Here is a 17,642-nt window from a genome sequence, read left to right as displayed (position 1 = left end):
CAGAATGGGGCAATGACAATTATCGTGCTCCCCAACTGTCTGGCTTTCTGCAGAAATTTCAGCATCAGGGGAAGAGGCGGGTAAGCATAAAGTAGACCAGGAGGCCAAGCATGCACCAGAGCATCTCTTGGTGATTCCCCTGGTGGGGGAATTAGAGCGAAGTAGGTGTTGCTCTTCATGTTTGAAGGAGATGCAAAAAGATCGCAACAAGGTTGACCCCATTTGGAGAAGATCTGCTTCGCTACTTTGGGATTGAGAGACCACTCGTACGGCGAGAGGATGGTGTGACTCAATTTGTCTGCTAGGATGTTGGACCGGCCCGGAATGTGCATCGCTACGAGAAAGTGGTTGGTGGAAATCGCCCATTCCCAAACTCTCATGGCCTCTCGACAAAGTGGATAGGACATGGTTCCCCCCTGTTTGTTGATATACCAAACGACAGACATGTTGTCTGTTTGGATCGCAATAGTCCCGACGGGAAGAAGGCTCTGAAGTGCTTGCAATGCTAACAGCACTGCCCTCATTTCCAGGACATTGATATGCAGTGAGGTCTCCGTCTGATTCCACGTGCCTTGGACGGTCCTGCCGCAACAATGCCCCCCCCCCACCCAAGGCGAGAGGCGTCCGTGTTCACTGTGGCTACGGGAGGGGACACAGAGAAGGGGCGCCCCTTTTGGAGGTCCGGAGACTGGAGCCACCATAAGAGGGCGCTCCTGCAAACCCTGCTGAGGCGGACAGGATGGCTCAGGGGATAACACAGGAAGGACCATTGGACTTGGGGGGTCCATTGCAAAATTCTCATATTAGGCGCGCCATGGGAAGGAGATTGATGGTAGCCGCCATCGAGCCTAGGGCCCTCAGGACCAGTTTCGCCGGAGGGGTCGGACAATGAAGAATGGCCTGCACATGGAGTCTTAGGGATTGCATCTGGTCTGGAGTTAAGAAGGCTAAGAGCTGGTTTGTGTCCAACCTGGCTCCAATAAAATCTATGACCTGAGTTGGGAGTAGGGAGGATTTTCCAGTGTGGATCGTGATCTCCAGCCGGGGAGCTAGGAGAAGAAAGAAATTCCTGGCTGTGCAGAGTAGATGCTTTGTGGGGGCGGTCAGGAGCCAGTCATTCAGGTATGGAAAGACCTGAATTCCCCGGAGTCTCAGGTGGGCCGCTAACACCTTGGTGAACACCTTGGGGGCCGTGGTGAGACCAAAGGGGAGGACCCTGAATTGGTAATGGCTGGCTCCTAGCCTGAAGCAGAGAAACCTCCTGGATCGTCTGTCCATTAAAATGTGGTAGTACGCATCCTTGAGGTCTATGGTGCACATCCAGTCGTTCTCCTGCAAGAGGGGAGGGATGGATTGAAGAGTGACCATCCGGAGCTTTTCTTTGGCTATTGCCAGGTTCAAGAGGGATAAGTCGAGGATCGGTCTTAAGTCCCCCATGTTTTTTGGCACCAAGAAGAACCTGGAGTAAAAGACCGATCCGTACTGGTCTGGGGGGATGTGCTGGATCGCTCCTTTTTCTAGCAGCTGCCGCCTCCCTCTGATTGGGTGGGACATCAGGGAGGCACCTGGGTCTGAGAGGGGGATGGAGAAACGGAATCTCGTAGCCTCTGGATATGATCCGAAGCACCCAGCGGTCTGTCGTGATGGACTCCCAAAGCTGCTAGGTGCTTCGAGAAACACCCCCCGACTGCCTCCAGAGTGGAGCAGTCGGGTAACCCCTCAAGGTTGCTGCGTGGGCCGATCAGAGAAAGGTTCTCTGGACCCAAAGTTCTTCGGGCCCCCTCTGCCTTAGGGCGGCGTCCACCCTGTCCTCCTCTGCCTCTGAAGGATGGGGAGTCCGGAGCAAAATAGGATAGCTGAGACTTTCGGAACCACATCTTTTTCGGTCCCTTTTGGTTCTTAGAGAAGGACCTCTGGGGAGCAGAGAAATGGACTCAGATGGCAGATGTCTTCCCGTCTTTCTCGCTCTGGACCAAGGTGTCGCATACGGTCTTGCCAAAGAGAGCAGAACCATCAAACGGGGCATTAGCGAATGACGCCTTGAAGGGTTTTGCGAAATCACAGTGGCAGAGCCAGGCCTGTCACCTTAGTACGACGCCTACTCCACTAGCTCTAGCAGCCCCTTCCATAGCATGGGACAGTAGCTGCATAGAGGTATTGGAAATCGACCTGAGAGTGGCCATTCGGGTAGAGTACACCTGTTTGTCCTCTGCCAACATGGACTCTGGGGGCGACCCGGCGTATTCTTTAATAAGATCTCGCTGGAGCCGTATGACATGTGCCATGTAGTTCAGCGACCTTATGGAGAAGGTGGCTGAAGCAAACATCCACTTCCCCAAATGCTCCATCGCCCGAGACTCCTTGTCAGGGGGATGGACCGAGGGACTCTCTTGGGCCAGTTCCCTTTTGGTGGCCGCCACCACCAACATGGCATCTACAGGGTTTCCCTTGCTCCAATGAGACCTGTCCAAAGGGGGGCTGAGATATCTGTTGGGCCTCTTAGGGATGGGCTCCACAGTGTCCGGCTCCTTCCATGCCCTGGTAGTGATCAAATCTATCAGGGGATCGGCCGGAGGGGACACCCAAGAGGTAGACAGGCCTGCTTCAAACGCCTCCAGGAACACGGACACGTCCGAGGTAGGCTTTGGGGCAGACCCCCCCCGATCCTGAGCATCTCCATGATGTCTCCAAATGGGACGTCTTTGGGGGGGGGGTGATCATGGGGAACCTTCCCCCTCCTCCAAATCCATGTCCTCTGTTAAGGACTCAGGGGAGTCCAAGTGCCTCCTTTTGCACTTGCATTTGTGAGGAACCTCCTCGGGGGGGGCTGTCCGAGGAGGCCTCACCAACCACATCCTGTTCCAACAAGGGAATGATCTGGGATGTCTGAGCAGGCTGTCCCTGGGGCCGGGTGATGGAAGTCGGACCCATTTGCGAGGGAGTGCAGGGTGGAGCGGTAGCTAAGGCTGGGGGCCTGGAATCCCTCGACAGAACCCTCTCCACCACGTCAAATGCCAAAGGAGAGCCACTATATCTCTAGGATCCGAGAGCAGACCCTCCCTTGGATCCGACGAGCAGATCGGGGCCGGAGCCGAAGCGATCAGATCCGCAGGGCCAGTACGCTCTGACCTACCCGGAGCTGAAGGCATACTGACCACTTCGGATCCGAAGCTCAACTCTCGGCTCCGAGAGCCTGGATCTGAAGAAAAGGGACCCGACAGGCTCGATGGCGCTGTCAGCACTGAAGTACACGACTCCATCGGAGCAGACATTCCCCCGGCTCCAACGCTACTCGGCTCCGTAGACTCCGAACCCAGAAAGTGGGTTGGGGAAGGAGCAATCGGGTCGAAAAAAGGGGTCGAGCTTTCCCCGGGGGGGGGGGGGGTGGGCAGTAGCACTCCCATCTGCAGCTGGGCCTGGAGGAACGTTCTCATCATCCGGTCCAAGTCTGTATCTGTTAGGCTTCTAGTGGATCTGGAAGAGGCCACCGAGGCGGGACGGGAGTGCCGCCTTGATGACCTCGAAGGAGACCGGGCCTCATCCTCCTCCGGCCCCGGCGAAAAGCTGGGGAACAAAGCCAGGAAGGAGAAGGTCCGGACATCCCAGGGGGAGAAGCTCGCTTGGCTGGCGGGGCCGAAGTGGAGGCCTCGGCCTGCCGCTTGTGTTTTTCTCGGTGCTTCTCCCTCCTGGCTTCCCTATCCTCCTGGCCCAAGGTGGGAGGTTGAGTCCCGGCCAGAGGAAGGGAAGCATCCGTCGGCGCTGCTGCAGCAGAAGCCACGGAGGGACCAGAGGATGGAGCCGAGTCCGAGGGCAGGAGTCCCGCCAGAATCAGCTTTGACTTCCGGTCTCTGATAGCCCTGGGGTTGAACGCTGCACAAACAGAGCAGCCAGAAGACAGGTGTTCAACCCCAAGGCATATCATGCACCGAGTGTGGCCATCAGCCGGGGAAAGCTTATGGCCACACTCTGTACACTTGGAAAAGAAAGTTTTGGCGGCCTCAGACATCCCAATTAAAAACACACACGCTAAGCCCCAAAACCACACACACACACACACCTTAACGCTGACGAGAAACGGGGGAGGAAAGGCTAACATTTACACTAAAAACTAAGGATAGGTAACTCAACACAAACTCGCTCAAAAATATTAACTATTTTACAAAGAAAGATTTTTCTCACAGAAAACCAACTCGCGAAGGCCTGGAAGCTCGAGATCAAGCTGCTGGTAGTAACCGCGGCAAACTAGATCTGAGGTCAGGAAGGGATGGCAGGGAGTTATGGGTAAGGGGGAGGAGCTTGGAACTCAGATCTTACCTGTTGGAAACTGCCGGCTCGGATCCGATAACCCATAGGTTGATGCACAAATGAAGTTAACTACTTCAGATCAGAAAATTACATTGTCAGTCTCCATTTATTTCACATTATACCTGAGAAATTGCTAGTTGTATCTTAATACATATGAAAATAAACAGTATTTCCATATTTACTTATATATATCCATATATACTTATTATATTTTTCAAAAAACAAATGTTTACTGTTGCAAGACATCCACTGAAACCTTAGATGCTCTTGAAGAAAACTGACTGATATTTGCACTGTAAGTTGCACATACTTAAACAGATATTTAGTGTTATTTATAAGGCTAATTATACAATTATGCAAATGCTTTCATATTTCTGTAAATACTTCAATAAACATGCATTCATAGAAGAATTTCTTGTTGCCATTTCAAACCCCATGACTGGTTAACCAATATGTTCTAACAATATGTGCCTAAGTAGTATAGTTTTCAGGATATGAAAATGTATTTGTTAAAGTTTAACAAAAATGCAGTTTGGGGTTTGTGTGCATTATAATATGTTATAGTATTTATGGAAAAACTATGAAGGCACTGACTATTACCACTGTAAAGAATATTTGTTATTGATAACATTGCTACATATACAGGTTGTTCACAAATATTTCCATTTGTTTGTATGCTTTAAGTTTATTTTTTGGAAATTGCTCTGGAATGCAAGATATGTCACGGCTGCTAGAGATGTGACATTCCACACAGCACAGGTATTAATGAAAGAGTCTAGTAAGATCCACCTCACTCCCACACAGACACCGTTTCTCACTGTAAGGCAGCCTATAGCTAGAAATGCCCTCATTCCCAAAAAGTGAATCAGCTCTTAATTTATTAACACTTCAAACTAGCACCAACACATAAAACTAAAGATATTGGAGAACAAAATCTATCAGTTTGTACTTCAAGCCAACAAGCACAGCCACCTCTGTAATTTCTTAGAGAAACTTAATTGCCTACTGGTTACTAGTTGAGTTACTATGCTAGCCAGCACTCAGCTGTTCAAATTGGGTTCATGTTAAAACACCGAACGCTGAAAACAGCGAAGTGTTTCATCGTCACATATTCAGTGAAAGCTGAAAATGTCGAAACCACAGAACATAGATTTCTTTCCTAGGGAAAGAAATCGCTGTTCCAACCCCCCCCCCCCCAAAAAAAAAAAACATTAAACACTTCCAAACAAATATACACATACCCTAACCCTAATTATACCTCCTAAAAAAACAGTAAACAACTAAATACACATATGCACGTAACCCAACCATACATCTAACGTAAAGAAAAAACAGTAAACATTTTAAAACATATGCACTTACCTTAACCCGCACCCTAACCCTAAGGTCAGTAACTCTCGCACATTTACATAAATAGTTCCAAACACATACACACTTAACTTAACCCTAATCCCACCTCCCCAAAACAAAAGTAAACAGCTGAAAACACATACACACGTAACTCAACCATACATCTAATTCAAAATAAAAAACAGTAAACACTTTCATACATATGCACTTACCTTAACCCGCATCCTAACCCTAAGGTCAGTAACTGTTGCACAATCATGCTCTGGAACTACACTGGACAAGGGACCACACTACACTTCAGAACTGGCAAAGCAACAAAGAGGTCAAGCGACTTCTTTCCCAAGGAAAGAATACACTGAACAGCCGCTTCGCTGTTTTGCTTGTTCGCCCTACATGTGCCGACAAAATGCGTTTTCGTCGTTCTAATAGGAACCTGTTCAAATTAACATGCTGGGTCAATGTACCCCACTAAAATCAACCTTACAAACAAGAGAACCATCATACTCCTTGAAAGGAGTCAGGATGATGGCATAAATTTCAGTTTTTGAAGACAGAGTGATGGGAGGAAATTATCAAGTTGTTATGGTTATTGAAATTTTGGTTTTCTGATAAAAGCAAACCTTTGTTTTTACCAGGATATAAAGCTTGTCATAAGATTAATAAGTGAAGGGAGGGTTGGTGGAGTGTCTATTTTTATTCAAGGTGGTATGTTTTAGCAATTATGAGGCTGATGACACATATGAGTACAGTTCAACTTAAACGTGTGGGAGTAAGTAGTAAGATTGATCTTTTTTTATAGGCTTCCAACTCTATCTTGTAATGATTTAAAGGGATTTTACTAGTCTATAATCTCATTGATGGTGACCGGTATAGATACTTTATGTGATGATTTGAATGCTTCTGGTATTGATTGGTTGTGTACAGATACTAATAGAGAACAATTTGGTGAAATGATTAATATAAATAAATGTTTGCGTTATTTACAAATTGTGATACAACCAATAAGAGGAACACATTTTTGATATAGTGTGGGTTAAGATTCGGGAACTAATTGATGAATGTGAGATTCGTATGGAGTTAATAGGTAACAAACACTGATGTATTTCATGGACTTGTGAGATTTTAAGGCCTAAGATGATAGGTCAAGGGATGAGATATGTCTATTCTAGAGCAAATTACAGTAAGATAAGGTGAGAAATAATGACTCATAATAGGTGAGAATCTGTTTGTTCTGTGGCTATAAAGGAAGGTTGGAAAAAGTTTTATTCATTTTTTGTATTTGTTCATTAAAAAATTTGTACCTGTGATTGAACCTTCTTGGCCAAACTCATCTTTACAAAAGCTGCGTAATCAATCACGGAATTTATGAAAATGGTTGAAGAAGAAGGTGGTTGGGGGAAGGAGGTTGCTTAAATTTTGTGTCTTTCGGCCTCAGCGGAACTTCGGTCCGCTAATGATTGGCAGTAGATTTTTACATACTGGCTTGCTTCAATGAAGGAACTAGGTTGCTTAAATACATAATAATAATAGGAAATAAGCTGAGGAAGTTATCCAGAATGAGGAGAGAGGTTTATGAAAAAATGTTAGCTACTAGGTGTGTCACTGGTAATAAAAAGACATTTTTTAATCATTCAAAAAGGTTTCAGAAATATGGCTGTACTGGATGTGGGCTTCAAATTGGTGCTGAATTAATATATATATATATATATATATATATATATATATATATATATATATATATATATATATATATATATTTTATTTGTCATCTGTACCATGCTACATACATGCTGTTGAAAGAGTTATAACATGGGGACATCACAGCACTGTCTGACATACCTGTACCAGTAATGCAGCAGCAGCCTGGTGAAGAGTCATTGGAAGAACTGGGAATGAGGATACTGCCTGCAAGGCAGATGCAGGTGCAACATATTATGGAATTGCTTTATGAGAATGATTACTACCTGCTGTGCGTACTTCTACTTTTGACTTGTTTAAAGTGTTCATTGTTTAGTAGTGTAACATATGTTTTACCTGACATGCTTTATTATGCAGTTATGCTTTGTGTGAATGTTTGCAGCTGTTCAGTGTGTGTATTTCTGTGCAAAATTACCTGCCTCAGAACTGTTCTAAATGATATCTGTTTAAGTTAGTAACTTCTGTGTTCTACTGAGCTGGAGTGTGTTTGTGTAGGTACTGTCTCACTGTATGTACCGAAGGCTGTGTGCTTTCATTAAGTTCAATTTAGTGAGTCGCTGACTTAGGTTTAGCAACACTGAATTTGTCTATTTTTTTTGCCTTAAGGTGTCTAGAGGTTTGTTCTAGCCAGTAATGCATAGTTCTTACATGTTGCATTATACTGACTCCTACAACTGAAATAATAGTCTACAAACAATATTTCTGTGTTTATTTAGGGTATGATACTGCTCTTCTACATAGTTACTATTTATTTTTCTTCCTGTTTTTTCTTACCATTATCTTTCCCTCTTGCTCTTTTCCTTAGCCCTACACTGCTGTGCATTCCCAGCATTCGCTATACTGCTATAGCTCCTTTTACTGCACAAAATCCAACTCTGTGAAACCTAAAAGATATCAGGAGTTTATGTTGCCCTGAAAAACCAAACACCATTATATGTATGATTCACTACATAAAGGTTATTTTGAAAGCCGTATTTTATGACAATCTTTAACTTTTTAAATACAAATGCCTGAGTCAGCAGCAGGGATTTTTTTACTCTATTTCTTCCTCCTCCAATATTATTATAGTAGCTTGCACATGGTACTGGATTATAGTTTTTTCTTCTAGTCTCCATAGTAATTTGATTGGTCACCAGACGTCTTTTGCATTTTATATCTTCCCTACAGACTTCGTTCCCAACTTAAATACATTTTGCTTCACTTTTTCCATCATTCTATTTAACCACAGACCTCTTACTATATAAATTTATTTAGTCTCCCAGCTGTCCATACCAAGGCAGTCTCACTAATATTCTACAATAACAAGAGTTATAGCTTAATGGACAAACAAATTTACTACTAAGCAGCCAATAGTTCAGAGCAATTGATTGTTTTTACCTGCACATACCTGGAATTTGGCTGTCTTCTTTTCAACATATTCACACCAACCAACTCCATGAAGCTACCTGGCACACCACTCTAGTCCAGTATGCCAATGACTCCACTCTAATCTGCTCCGCCCCATCGCTCCCTCAACTCCAGGAATTGACACAAGAGTCCTTTACTGCTGTTGAAACCTGGTTAGCCAACTCTCACCTAATACTTAACTCCAATAAAACACAGCTAATGATATTCCATCCCATTACAGCCTTAGACCCCATTCACAATATTCTCAGCTAATAATGCCCCTATCACACCTGTCCAACACACCAAACTTCTAGAGGTCATCATAGATCACAACATGAAATTCGATATGCACATTGCACAGACAATAAAGAAAGTCCATAAAAAACTCGGAACCCAAAACAGTTGTAAAAAGTACCTTACCAATGACAGTAAAGCCACCATCGCAAGAACCCACCTACTATCCACACTTCTCTATGCCTCCCCCATACTCATCAACCTAAACAAAGCAGACTTTAACTAAACACCTGCTACAATAAAATAGCTAGGTTTCCTACTGACTCAACCTTCAGGACACACCACTGCATAGCAATCAAGGGGTCTATATTACGTGATCGAATGATTAGGTGATCGAACACCTAAACATCAACAATGTAATATCGAAAGCAAAAAACAACAAACGGCCAATTTAACGCAGGGAAAGATTTCCCTTGGCCGTTCACTGGATTTTGCCATTTTCTCCACTGTGGAGCGATCTCGGCATTGGTATATATAGTTAGGGGGGTTTAGGGGGTGAAGCCCCCCACTTAGTTTGGCTGTAAAGTAAAATTTTTTTTTGTGGCCGATGGTAACGTTTCCCAGCGGCATTCACTATTTTGCAGTTCGATATTATGTGGTCGATGTTTATGTGTTCGATTACCTAATCATTCGATCACGTAATATAGACCAGCAATTAAGCAACTATCCTGGCTAGAATTACCCAACCTGCTCACATATAACCAGCTTACAACAACCCACCAAATTCTATATTATCCCAAAAAGAGTTCCTGCTCTTCAAGGTCTACTTAATATCTACTCTAACAAACCCCTATTAACATCCACCAATAAGGCACTGGCTGACATAGGCAAAAGAAAAATAGCTCTGAGGACTCCTTGTTTTCCATTTCTGTTGCAAAAGCATGGAATACCATCCCTGCACATATTAGGACCACTGAAAACAAAAATAATTTCAAAAAACTCCTCCGGTCCCATTTACATAGTTCTTGGTTATGTAATTGTTCTGACCCTGGATAGCTTCACTTAATTAGATCACATCATACTTTAACCTTCTATGAAAGTTTGCAACAACTCCTTTCTATATTCTTAATCAATGTATGTTTACTGTACTAGCCACTGATGAATAAAGCCAAATGACTGAACAAAATGTCCTTTCAACTGTAATGTTTATTGTAACACACAGTGCTCCTTATAGTATATTTACTTTTTGCTTCTTTCTTGGCTTTGAAACTGTACCTTAACAACTTTTTGACTCTGTACTATACTTTAACATGTATATTGTACTTACTGTATTTGCTGTACTAATCTACTAAACTGAAAATGGGATCCATGCCACTCGGACTTTCTCAGTAAACAAATGTAAAAATAAATAAAATAAAAACTGACATAGAGGTAGTGTGTGGTCCACAACAATCAGATGACACAACACAAACACAGAATAAAACTGATGTACGTAATAGCATATGATGGCTATGCATTACAGTGCACTGATTGGTCATGCTGTGCATCACACATTATTATAACCATACAGACTAGACTGGTGGGTAGGCACAGTCATCATGTGCACGTGTGTATTGGGCAAAATGACAGGGACAGCATAGTTTGCATAGGTAGAAGAGTCATGCTTAGTGGATTTGGTATCCATGCATATGGCTAGGAGGTTGTGGGGAGGTTAGGGATCACAGATTCTAGTAATGGGATGAAGCTTCTATGACTGGAACACTTGGATATACCAAGTGGCGCTGTGGCAGTATCAGGTCTGCAGGCATCCTATCTAAGGGATGACATACCACTTCAGAAGTGTGTGTAGAGGAACCCCGTTGAGGCCCCATCTGTGGTGCTCCAGTAGAACGTTGGTATCTGTGTTCCAAGAATGGACATGAATGGATGTTGCTCACTGTAGAGCTACACTGGAGGGTGATGGCAGTGGGACCCTGAATGGCTTAATTAATGAAAGGGACCATGGTGGAGCAGAAGTGCTGTCATCTGGAACCACTGGCATGCTCATGCTTAGGGGTGGAGACAGCTCTGGATAGTGAAAATGTCTCCAGACTGGTGCATGACTTTTGCATAAGCCTGGTATGTGATCAAGCAATGTGCACCCATCTCCTAGCATGGCAATGACAATCAGTAGCCCAAAACTGCATGGAAGCTCAAATGAATACCACTTGGTCCACCAACGTAGGCGTATGTTCCAAGTCCCTATATGTCAAGTCACACAGCATGTACTGTATTATGTCCCACAGCACAGCATTATATATGTCACTTATTACATAGGCAATAATGCATTTATATCCTTGCAAACAAAACATATTGACATATTTTCGGTTGGAAACATTATACAACACATATCATCGGTTTACCTTTATAAGTGCGTTATGCACTCATGCGAATCCACTTTGTGCGAAAGGAGGTTTTCAAAGTGGCAAAACCTCGAAAAAAAAACTGTCCGAATGTGCAGTGGGTGAATTCACATTGGCATTCGCTCAGTGCAGATTTGACATTGTGGGTACGGATTGCACTATAGCGGGGATCAGGAAATGATCCCTTTCTCCACTGTAGTGCGATCTCGGAGTTAGTATATTAAAGTAGGAGGGGTAAAATTCTCATGAAGTGCTTGCATAAGGTCCTGTACACTACTCATAGGCTGCCAATAGATGCAGAAAGCCAATAATGGGAATCTGGATTTAGGAGTGTTCAGGACTTCAGATTTTAAAGACCCAGATGCAGGAACTATTAATTACAGGATAATCTTGTTCTCACCCCTGTACTCCACATGTTGGGGTTTGACAGGATATCTGCTCTCACAAAATCTCAACAGCAGTTGTTTATGATGAGCACCGTTTCTGATTACCAAAATCCCCCTACCTGCCATAATGAGCTTTTATTACCATTCAAATCAACTTTTCTATATTGCCAATGCGATCCTCATGCAAAGTGATCTCTAATATGTACCAGCAGCTTAGCTTCAACTTATAATTCCTGCCATTTTCATGAGTTAACACTAATTCATGAGCCACTGGGTACATGTCCCTCCCAGTGAAGAATATTTCAACAATGGACAATTTTCAAAACCTAATGGATCAGGCGCAGAAATGAGAGATGAAAGAAACTGAACAAAATGGGAGATAATGGAGTGGGAACCCAGATCAGGAAGTGGTATCTGTTACCAGCACTGGGTAAACAAGTAGTGCCAGAACTCAGTAGGAAAAGGGGAAATGAAGATGTGACAAGGACTGCTCCTAAAGGGAAGGCATTTAATTTATAATACATCCCCAAGGCAAAATGTTTTGTAAGGAAACAAAGAGGGTAATTAGTTGGGATTATAAAACTGATGACAATTCATTCTTGGCATGGTGTGCATTAGAAGTTGTTGTTTTTTAAGCTTTGTTCATTTATGTGGTTCTTTAAAAGAATAAAAAACAGTGGTAATGTACTGGAATGATTAGCCATGTGATTGTTAGTATTGGTTTGTGGCTAAATGCATCAGTGTTAACTCATGAAAATGACAGGATGGTGGAGTGGTGCAGCAGTAGCGTTGTCACCTCAAAGCAAGAGGTTCTCTGGTTCAATTCTCAGCTGGAGTGCCATCTGTGTGGAGTCTGCATGTCCTCCCTGCATTCGTGTAGGTTTTCTCCAGGTGCTCCAGTTTCCTCCAACATTACAAAGACATGCATCTGGAGCGTTTCTCCCTGGGCCTCCCCTGAAAATTAGCTTTGTTCCAAGTTGGACTTTCCCCATTAACAAATGTTCATAGGTGTGTACTAAGCTAACAGCCCTGGAGCCTATATAAGCCTAGCCCAAGAAGATTCTCTGGCATCATGCCACCCAAAGTTAGTTCCCAGTGCCCCTGTCAAGCAAGGCCACTGAGGTGATCCCTGGGGTGAACTTCCTATTGCACACCCACTTGTCAAGATTTCTCTTAAAGAGGGCCAGTGAAGTGCTCTGCTTGATGTGAATGGGAAAGTTTGTTCCAGAGTATGGGAAGTCTCTGGGTTAGGAACCTAAAAATAAATACAATTAATAAATTATTAGTTAAAGTCAAGTCGCAGACCCACATTAGAGTACACCATGCAAGGGGATTGCATTGGCTGTACTGGAGAGTTCATTTGAATGCCAATAAAAAGTCATTATTGGGGGAAAAAGAATTTTGGTAATCGGGAACAGGTAGTAAGAGAAGTATCACCAAATACAGATGGAGAATATCAGAGGAACACATCTATAACTAGTCCTGCTTGTCTCAACAGCTAAGCACAGAAATTAAAAAAAAAAGAACATGTACCTGTATCCATTTCATCAGCACTGCTGAGAAAATTATCAGGCATTTGAGGGATACTATAGCTGCTCATGCTCAGTCCACTGTCTGTGCTTTCATCTCTGGAGTGGTGTGAGGCACTATGACAAAAAATAAACCAGTCAGAGTCAGTCTCATAAAAATGCCTTTTATGTTTTAAGTATTTTTTTTACTCTGATACCCCCCCCCCCCCCAAAGAGTGTCAAAGGAGGCCTTAAGCCTCTTTTCCCACATGCAGCTATACTGGGTGCCCATGTCACTCAAATTTCAGTTGCCTTGGTTATAGTCAGATCATTACGTCTCTATGTCAATGGAGCTGGAACATTTAAAAAAGTCTTTGACTAGTCAAGCAAACAAAAGCTGAAACAAATATACAAAACAGGCAAAAAAAAAAAAAAATCAGGACAGTGATATTTAGGAGTAAACACAGGTAATGACCCACATACTTACTACACATCCTTCCAAGTTATTGGTAAGGTATAAAGTATCATCTGATCAAATATCAGATGCTCAAAACTAGAAAAAAGGCTCAGTTGTTTCAATCTCAAATTAAGAGTGGATGACAACATTAAAAAGCAGAAAAAAACAATAGAACTGAATTGCAAGTGGGCCAAGTTAAGATGTATTCCTTACACCTCACTTATGGTTGTTACCTGTCCTGTTGTCAGCGGGACACTCATGGGTTGAGCCTTCTCACCCCGTTTCCCGCATTCAGAGACAGTGGGACTTTAAAAGTCCCGTTTTCCACTTTTTGCGCTCTTGAATTGCCGTTGACATGGAAAAGCCGAAAATGCTTCCGTTTTTCCACGGCAATGCGGCTACATCACCAACCCGGACCTGCAGTTAGATTCCCTGCTAGGTCCGGGTGGTGTAATTCAAGCAGCAATTGGCTGCAGGGATTGGAGGGGGCGGGGATTCACCTCGAAGAGCCCAATAAAGGTCACAGCTGTAGAGCAGTTTTGTCTTAGTGCTCTACAGCTGCAAAGGAATTGGGACGTAAGGTCTGAGATTTCCAATCCCAGCAGTGAAGAAGCCAGGCAGCAAAGAAGCCAGCCAGCCTGGAAGGGAGCCTGCTAGCCAGCCTGGAAGGGAGCCTGCTAGCCAGCCTGCAAGGTAGTCTGCAAGGGAGCCTGCTAGCTAGCCTGCAAGGCTCAGGGAGCCTGCTAGCCAGCCTGCAAAGGAGCCTGCTAGCCAGCCAGCCCAGCCACTTAAGCAGACAGAGCCAGTCATCCAACTAGCCATTCCAGCAGGAAGGAAGCAAGCTAGCCCAACAAAAACTGTGATAGTGGTAAGTACATAACATAGCATTTTGTGGCTTTAATTATTTAAAATGGGAATATTGTGCTTTAAGTTTTTAATGTTTAGAGGTAGATGGGGATGTAGATGGGGATGTAGAATGCAGTATTTAAATCTGTGCAGTGGTTATTTTGAGATTTTTGAGCAGTAGTTTAAAATGGGAATATACTGTGGTTTAAGTTTTTAATGTTTAGAGGTAGATGGGGGTGCAGTACGCAGTATTTAAATCTGAATATATTGTGGTTTATTTAAGTTTTTAATGTTTAGAGGTAGATGGGGGTGCAGTACGCAGTATTTAAATCTGTGCAGTGGTTACTGAGATTTTTGAGTAGTAGTTTTTAAAGGTATAAAACCTGTATGATATATGCAATTGTTTTTGTTTTTGGCGGTATGATTTGGAAGCATTACTTTTAAAAGGCTGAACTGTCTGTATAGAAGTTTTGTTTATTTTTGGTGGGGGGCAGTGAAATATAAATTTAGTGTGATGTATTTCTATTGTCGTAGCTTTTTCTGGGTACTTTCTGTTTGCAGATAGAAAATGTTCGAGCATAGTTTGCACTTTTTTGTGTGGAAATGTGTGCAATTTAATGCTGTTTTCAGGAAATTAGGATATACTGTTTGGGTAATTTTTCCTGTTCTTGCAAGTCAATGTGTATGTGGTACAAGCCTACCTTTTGAGGGGGAATGTTAACAGTTAAGGTAGTGCATTTATTATTCTAGTAGGTACATGTTGCCAACTTGATGAAGCTGTTTCAAGATTGTTTTCATTTATACTTGTAAATGTGTGCATTTAATTTTTTATGCACTTTTAATAAGGTTAAAATGTCCTGCTTTGCTTGTAATGTAAATATGGGTGTGCTGCTTTTACTTGGGCCTGTTTATTGCATTGCCGTGCTGGGTAAATTACTCTTAATTGCTATGTTTTGGGGTAAAAGTAGTCCATAGAATCTGCTGTACATTGTAGTTTATTTTACTTCTCTTTCAAGTATTTTTAAAAGGTAAAATGTTTACGGACTTTTTTCCTGTTTTTTTTTTTTTTTTTTTTTTTTTTTGTGGATGCATGCTCAGAAGTTAATGCAGTGTATTTGAGATTGTGCTAAACCATGTCGTTGTTACAGGGTAGTTTGCTTTTAGGGTGCAGTTTGTAATTTTGTGTTTTTCTTTGCTTTAATTTGCTAGTGTGCAGTATGTAGCTAGGGTACAGTATGTAGTTTTATGTTTTTTATTTGCTTTAGCTTTAATTGACAATAAAAAGTCTTAATTTTATACTTGGCTTGTATGTGGGATGTAGATTTTTTTTTATTTTATTTTTATTTTACATTTGTTAACCGGGCTAGTCCAACTGGATACATGTCCATTTTCAGTAGAGGCCCGGGGAGAAAAGCTCCACTATCTACTACTACTTGACAAATATATAATACAAGACTGCACAATAATAAACAAGGAGTTTAAACCACAGTTAAGGATGTTCAGGCAATGGGGATCAGACAGAGACATAGAAGGTAAACAAGATCAGGTAAGTTAGTATGTAACAGAATTAATTACATTATATATAAGTTTAACAATAAAAATTTGAGTAAAGTCTATTTTTAGAATGGAGAGACAGATACCCTACAGAAATGGAATGTGTAAAAATAATAGAGTTGGGAGAAAGAGGAGAGGGGGCAAGAGAAGGGATGGAGTAAAAAAGGTCAGCTAGGGTTATTGCAAGAGCATAGCCAGTGGTTGATTAGGAAGTGTTTAAGTTTGGTTTTAAATAGTGGAATTGAAGTTAGGGCTGTGAGGTCTTTTTTAAAGTTTTCTTTCTGAATAGTCATGGTTGGTTTATGAATTTCTTTACTTTTTAAATAAACAAGTGTCTGTTTAATGAGTAGTGTGTTTTTTATTCCTTTAAAGTTTATTTACTGTTACAACTGAGTAATGTATTTTTTTTGCAGTAATGCTTCACTTCATTTAAATGGTTTGAGTTTTCAGTATGCTGTAATGTCACAATGTTGTATCCATAACTGTAATGTAACACCTCTGGTGATGCCGTGGTGGGGTGTGGCCAGTGTCATATTGATCACACACCCTTTCGTATTGGCCTCGGAGGTGGTGCTGCAGTAGTGTCGTCGCCTCATAGCAAGACGTTGTCCCATTCGATTCTCAGCTAGAGCGTCTTCTGTGTGGAGGCATACGTGAATGGGGCGTGCCTTCATTGAAGGTTGTGCATCAGGGCTGGTAATCTGGTATGTAAAAATCCACTACCAATCATTAGCGGACCGGAGTTCTGCTGTGGCGACCCCTAACTGGGAAAAACCGAAAGACACAAACAAACCCTGTCGTATTGGCCACACCCCCCATGTCCCACTTTGGCCTTGTTAAAAGGTGGCAACCCTAACCTCGCTACATATATCTTTGCAACAGTCTCAGGAAGACACTGTTTTGCCATGAAGACAGGCATTTCATATCACCACAAGCTATTCAACCTTGAAGTGAAAACAAAACAAAGTTGTGGGTGTAGATTTTGTCACTCTGGCATAGCATGTCTACAACTTGGCTGTATCTGCATTCGGATTGTTGAAGTGTTTTGTTCTTGTTTATACACAAATTCATTGTGGTTAGCTGAATTATCAATATGACAATTAAGAGCAATAATGCCCCATATTTACTTGTAGTTTTAATGAATGCTTGCTGCTGAAGAGAAAAAAATGTTTCTGTGTACAAAACAATGCATTTACTAAGTCTGTTGACAAGAAAGAAAATACACTGCTGTATTAAGTGTAGTAATCTTTGAAGAAGAGCTGGAAGCAAAGAAATGATGTGCTAGTACCATAACTTCAAAGGGCAAAAGTTGTCAGCTATTGGTACATGATCTGTTTTCTACCCAAATGATTTTTAGCTAACAGACAGCTTAGAAAATTTTCTGAACACTCAGATGTCTTTGGTAAATCCTGCTTAATGCTATACAAGTTTCATTAAAACATCATATACATATGTTTTATAGAAAGTATTTTAAACAAAATAGAAGTTATGTTCTTACCATAACGTTCCATGTTAG

General features: G+C 42.4%; 1 protein-coding gene across 1 annotated transcript in view; it reads right to left on the bottom strand.

The window, feature by feature from the left end:
- LOC122802339 (transcriptional coactivator YAP1-like) overlaps positions 1-17,642 on the bottom strand; it is a gene marked incomplete in the record, with an annotated part of 1,778,419 nt that overhangs the window by 442,615 nt on the left and 1,318,162 nt on the right. Inside the window, 1 exon segment of the mRNA XM_044071977.1 lies at positions 13,295-13,407. Within this exon segment, the coding sequence (XP_043927912.1) occupies positions 13,295-13,407 (113 nt within the window).

The sequence above is a fragment of the Protopterus annectens genome, chromosome 5.part0 (assembly GCF_019279795.1).
Source record: "Protopterus annectens isolate FY-2018-M chromosome 5.part0, PAN1.0, whole genome shotgun sequence".
Lineage (NCBI taxonomy): Eukaryota > Metazoa > Chordata > Ceratodontiformes > Protopteridae > Protopterus > Protopterus annectens.
The sequence above is the reverse complement of the archived record's forward strand: the minus strand, read 5'-3'. Positions and strand labels throughout refer to the sequence as shown.